Raw genomic sequence first — 6073 nt, 5'->3', positions numbered from 1 at the left:
AGGAGTTCATCCTCACATGGGATCACCCTATAGCAAGCCATATCCTTATGTCAAGCAAGATGTCCCCAACCCCTTGGGCAATGAAATAAACCTAACCATCCCCACCATGAACAAATATGAACCACCATTGCCCACCAAAAAAGACACCCATCCTCAATCCGCTTATGTTGGGGCAACTGCAACTACATCATGAAGAGAATCTTAGGATAAGCAACGACTAACATCTTCAATTTTCCACGTTTACTTGCACACTTCTAGTTTTAGTTGATTCAATACTCTTGACATAGATCTTTACATTTGATTCACTTGTTAGATATACTTTTATTGTACTATTTGATGAGACATGATTGCAATTGTATAGCCTTTTGTAGACATTAATCTCGCTCACACACACACTCTCAAAAAAAAAAAAAAAAGACTACTGTTTTTGAGTTTTTTACTTTTCACAATTAAAAAAATATAAGACTCATTAACTTCTTGGTTTGCAAGCTGCGCATATCACCCTGTCAATATGGTCCTAATATGCAATCAACAGAGGTATCATCAAGCTAGTTCCCAAATAGATGCAGTACACTATAGTGAACCACTGGATATCTATATCCTTAATGGGAAACTTTGAGTTTTGACTAAAGGCCCTGGCTAATAGACTCTTACTTTTTGCTCCAGATATATATTGACCCACACCATTATGGTTTACAAAAGTTAGATCTCTAATTGGACAATCACCTGAAAGTAAAGGTGGCTGAGCAACAGACCAGATGTAGAAATGAGCAGATAGTTTTCCTGCAACTTGACAAGATAAGATGGAACTCTGATGGAGAAGCTAGGCTCTGATACAAAGATATCTTCTTGGCTGACTCCTCAATTGCTTATGGATGGAACTCTTTTATCCCCCTTCAAAATTGGCATATCTGTCAGGCAAAGTTGTCCTATGAACCCCATCTTGTCTGCCATTGGCACCCATCTCTTATTTTGTATGCTCAAGAAATTTGCAGATATAGGTTCACTGAGGTCTTAAAATACAAGGGCGAAAAAGTCCTTTGTCAAGGATTGTTTTATTCTCATGTTCTAAAAGCTATTAACTATTAACTACAACTTCTGCAAGTGCTACAACTTTATGTGGATTATAGACTTTCACTAAAAACTACTGGAAGTAATATCTCATTAGTGTTTCTTTGCAAGATTTCTTAAACCTCAGCTGGAAAGATGAATTCTTTAGATATCTAGGTTCCCCTTTAGGTGTGGATCTAGCAGAGGGGCACAGACCTGACTAGGAATTAAACAGCTCCAATCAGGGTGTCTTGAAATACTGCATTACGGTACAATGCAACCTTCTTGATGTGAAATAGTCACCAGGTTTCAGTGTTCAGAAATTTAGTTCTCCAAATCATTTAAGAAACTAATATTAGCGAGAGTAGCTCTATTAGATTTAAGAGGCTACTAATCTAATATCTGGTTATTTTGGTTTTTAAGACAGCATTTTAGGCATTGAACTTTTGAAATAAGATTTATATCCTTCTATTTCTTAGTATATAATCTTTACCATCAGAAAAGAGGTGTAGAGAAACCTTGATAATATCTCTCCTTCATATAGAGACAGGTCACTTATGGGCCAATTTATGCAAAAAATTCAATTCAATCTGGTTATTTGGGTTGCCCACTGGGGGCCAGGTGGAAAGAAATATCAAGCATCCAGATCCTGATATAGTCTAAATTTATAAACAAACATTGTTCTGACACCAACAAAATTTGTATGCAGAATTGATATTGTACAAGGTTTTACAGGTATTTTGGACCTTCCAACGGCAGCACATCAAACTTAAAGAGTGAACTTCACATAACTCAGCATTGGATATAAGCGACAAGAAACATCGGTTTGATATTTCTGAGCATACACTGTCAAAGCTCAGGAAATTCTTCAGTTCTTTTCATTTAACAAAATGTGGTGCTGTTACTTCACAGCTTTGATTTACCTTCAAGAATGCAGATTTTACTAACTTCATTTCACACCCCTAGTACATACTTGGGAGCCTTGTATGATTAATACCAAAGCTTGGATCACGTAATAAGTTCAGCATTTTCTTCCTGCACAAGTTGAAGAGTTTATCTGCATAAATGATGCTGATATTTCTTAGCTGCTTCTGTCTTGAAATCTCCGTCTATGAATTGTTGCATCCCTTGTTGATCAGTGCCCTGAACTTCAGCTGACTAATGTTTATTATGATGAAGAATCAACAGCTTCAATAAAATCAATGTCATGCCACAGGTTCCCAAATGCAATTCCCTAGAGGAATCTAGTCAAAACACTTTTTCTTGCTGGTGGTTCACTGAGTTCAGCTTTCTTTTCCTCTTTTGTCCCAGTTGATAAAGACCTTAGTGTCAGAGAGTTAACAAGTTTATGCAGATGTGCATTACTGATGAAGATATCTGTTAGCATCTTTCTTAATGGCTCATTATCCCTTTCATCTGGTGAAGAATCACCTTCATTTACTATGTTAGTTGGTTCAATTGAATGAGACCAACTGTTATCATCTTTTTCTTCAGCAAGAAGCTGTGCCTGCATAAAGACTCGCCAAAGTCACAAGCTGCCGGCTCCAAAAGAATGTCAATCATCAAACAGGAAGACCTTACAAAATAACACCAGTAGGAACAAAATTCTCTCTTTTGGCAAGCACATCACTTCAGAGGCGTATATTGCATTATTATCATCATCATGCATAACAAACTGACCATGCCATAACGTCCCTTTACACGGTACTTGGATGGATGCAGATTTCATTGTGTTGCAATTGGAAGTGGCATGCATGGAGGCAGAAGTCCATTGTCTACAGAATATTCTCTACAAACCAAATGATCTTCATGCTTGAAGGTCTCCCAACTTCACGGGGGGAGGTCACTGCAGCATCAAGAGGCATGTGGAGTGCAGTTTGCATCATCTCAACCAGCCTTTGGGCACTGGTTCAAGGGCACCTAGAAGTGAGAGGACATTTACTACAGTTCTGTAGGTCTCCCCACATCTTCCCCCCATCCCTCCTCTCCTCTGTCTCCAAGTGTGCATGGAGGATTGTTCCATGGAGAACAAGAGCACTCATTTACTTCATATGCCAACTTTTCCAGGCCAGTGCACCTCAGGTAGAATGGAGCCTGTCCTACCATCCCATCACACAATCGTTAAGGTGGCTGTTATCTCTCACTTAGCGCCGCATGTGTGTATGTGTGCGTGCATGCATGGGGGCCTGGGGGCAGGCGGGGGGGTGGGCAGGCTCTGCGTGTGTGTGATGCATGTTTAGTGGGTCTCCAAGGAACAAGCAATAATGATGAAGAACGGTTCAACAGCAAGCAAACTTGCGTCAGGGATTAAAGATTCTTCGTACAAAAGGATCATGTGGATGAAGCAGCACTTTGGTGGGAGATTTTCCAAAAGACAGTGTGAGCACTTAAGTCTGAGATGCACTCCACCATTCTTGAACACTACATCCTCCAACAGACTAGTGCTTAGCCATTCTTCACACTAAAAATTCCAACAGATTAAAAGCTACAGCAAAGGAAAGAGTGAAAACCCTTCCATCATAAGCAAGAGGAGGACGTGGAGGCAGTCATGATCACTTAAATGCAATTGTAAAAGCAATGCGTTGAAATTGGGAACAATGAATTCATCTGCAAAAAGCAAATGCAGTCATGAACATGATGCATGAACAGTTAATGCAGATGTGAAAAGTGATGCAGCGATGAACACTGAATGCAACTGTGATTGCAAACTATGATTGGTTGCCATGACCTGCTCTCTTTTTCTCTCATGCAGCACAATCTACCATAAAAGAATTATATCCTCCACTTGTCTACCCAATCCGACAGATGATGTAAGGCCTCTCAGGCACTGGAGACACAAATAACACCATGATTCATGAAATTGCAGGAAAGGGGGAGAAACGACTCCTACTCAACACTGAAAAGGTCTCTTTATTTAAGAGGAAAAAAGATCACGTGTTGTGCTCTGAAAGAACAAGAAAAAAGACACGAGCACAAATGCTGGAAGTAGAATTATTGCACGATGAAAAACAGGCAATTCATGCATGGGCAGCAGACAAAAAAGAGCAAATATAGACATAACTACATGTGAAAATGATAGAAGACTTGCACAGATGCAAAATGGAAATGAATGCTGATGAAGAAGGCAATGCAAGCCCAAGTGAGAGCTGAAATAGATGTCATGGACGTGACAATGACAAAATAATGTATCCAATAAAAGGAGAAATTCAGAGGGTAAAGGATGAGATGCAAATGGGCATGCACACCCAATTTTTAATTGAGATGTACAATTGCCAAAATTGCACATCGATATCCCAAAGTGCCTTGAAACTAGCATCAACAGTTTAATACTAGAAATGAATGTTTTGCAGCTCATATACCAGGTAAAAGGAGACCTTTGCTAAACCTTATCTGTAGGTATCAATAATCCCTACCCTAATTATAAACACCATCTGTACATATCAGAAACTCAATCTTTCATGATAAACTGAAAAACACCATGCAAACCTCTGCTAGGAGCAGCCCAATGCGACTGTCTGATGTCATCAGTAGATCAGCAGCATCTGTAATGGCAGTGTTATTCTCATTTGACCTAGCATCTTCTTTTGCAAGAAAATCTACTGTGCACTGCCGTAACCTTTCAGACAAGGCTCCCACTTCATGCATAATCTTTAATCGATTGTCCTTTTGCTTCTGGTGCTCATGTAACTGTTTCTGAGACATGCACAGTGAGAAGTAAGAACTACATTAACAACCTTCAGTGCAAGAACAGATTATGTTTCAAAAACTTTGTGGCATAATGCCTGAGAATGACTCTGTATTAGCAAGAAAACAAACATAATGCAATACATAACTTTTCAGCAGACCATTACTCAATGTTCTTGACATTCCATAATTTCTGTAAAATTGCATTTTGAAGCTCTCTTCAATGCATGGCTATACATGTTGTGTCTGTGTCTATACATACCCATGCCAAATGCACTGTGTGCACCCTGGTTTTCTATGATGATTACTTTCTTACTCTGTTTGCTTAGACATGATATTGCATCACTATATTATTATTTTCTCTCTCATGTGTCTTAGGGCATTTCAAAGATGTAGATAAGAGTTCTCCCTCCCTCTCAGATGAATACACCACGGACAGGATTATCAAAATGGACATTACTGGACTAGGTATTCAGAGGACATGGAGCTCGGCGGGTCAGCCCTTGGAAAGCAGATGACCTTCTTACAAGATAATATTCTTTGCATCAGAAATTATGCCTTTGTCATACAAATATGCTCATATGAACAGTTTGTCTTATATTCATGGCTTGCAAAATGAGGAATCCCTCCATTTCGAGGCTCCTTCCTTGATGCACCTACCAGAAGTGTGCAACAGGGAATCGGAATTCAGAGGCCACATTCCGGGAACAGGGTATTGAAAACTAAGTAGAAATAAGAATTTTCCATAATTTTGGAATATATACTTATCAAGTATACAAAGACACTTCAAAAGGATCATTTTAAAAGACCACATTTCACTGATAAAGACAAAAACGAGTGTGCACTATTTCGAGAAAGAGAGAGATAGAGAAAGGAGATGATGGAGAAGGAGATGAAGTAGGCAAGCAAGCACCACAAACTAGCAGTCAACCCTTCGTGCTTATCAAGCATTCCCAAGGTCCCCAAACTGGAATGTTATCTTCCTCAATAGGAGAGGAACAACATGTCTCAATAATGCTTGTTCAAGCTAATAGGCTGATGATGTCAGATGGGAGAGGATCGAGGTGCAGCTGAAGTGCAGTAGACAGTGTGAGAGTGAGAGACAGAGTTGAGCACGATACCCAATGCAATAGTACTGAATAGAGTGTTAGCTGAAAGTACAAATGATAACCCTTATACCTTAGAGTTATAAGGGGCTGTTCACACCCGAACACAGTAAGTGCCCGTAAGTGTGCACCACAAGCACATACAAAATAGTACACATAATCTGGGGGAAAAAACCTCTCCTACCGAGAGTAAAAAGTGCCCCAGTGTCCTAGTGATCACCCGCACACTCCCA

General features: G+C 39.7%; 1 protein-coding gene across 4 annotated transcripts in view; it reads right to left on the bottom strand.

The window, feature by feature from the left end:
• Window positions 1-1855: 1855 nt before the first annotated feature.
• LOC148025644 (PX domain-containing protein EREX-like) overlaps window positions 1856-6073 on the bottom strand; it is a 103494-nt gene continuing 99276 nt past the window's right edge. For 3 of the 4 annotated variants that reach the window (XM_087692853.1, XM_087692850.1, XM_087692852.1), the window contains 2 exons: window positions 4537-4743; window positions 1856-2557 (listed from right to left, as the gene is read on the bottom strand). In XM_087692853.1, coding sequence (XP_087548979.1) covers window positions 2285-2557; window positions 4537-4743 — 480 coding nt within the window. In that variant the 3' untranslated portion in view covers window positions 1856-2284. The remainder of the gene's footprint in view (window positions 2558-4536; window positions 4744-6073) is intronic. The other variant, XM_087692851.1, reaches the window with a different exon arrangement.

This window comes from Lygodium microphyllum, chromosome 14, assembly GCF_053477565.2.
Source record: "Lygodium microphyllum isolate KBCC chromosome 14, Lygodium_microphyllum_v1.1.10, whole genome shotgun sequence".
NCBI lineage: Eukaryota > Viridiplantae > Streptophyta > Polypodiopsida > Schizaeales > Lygodiaceae > Lygodium > Lygodium microphyllum.
This window is presented reverse-complemented; position numbering and strand designations above follow the sequence as displayed.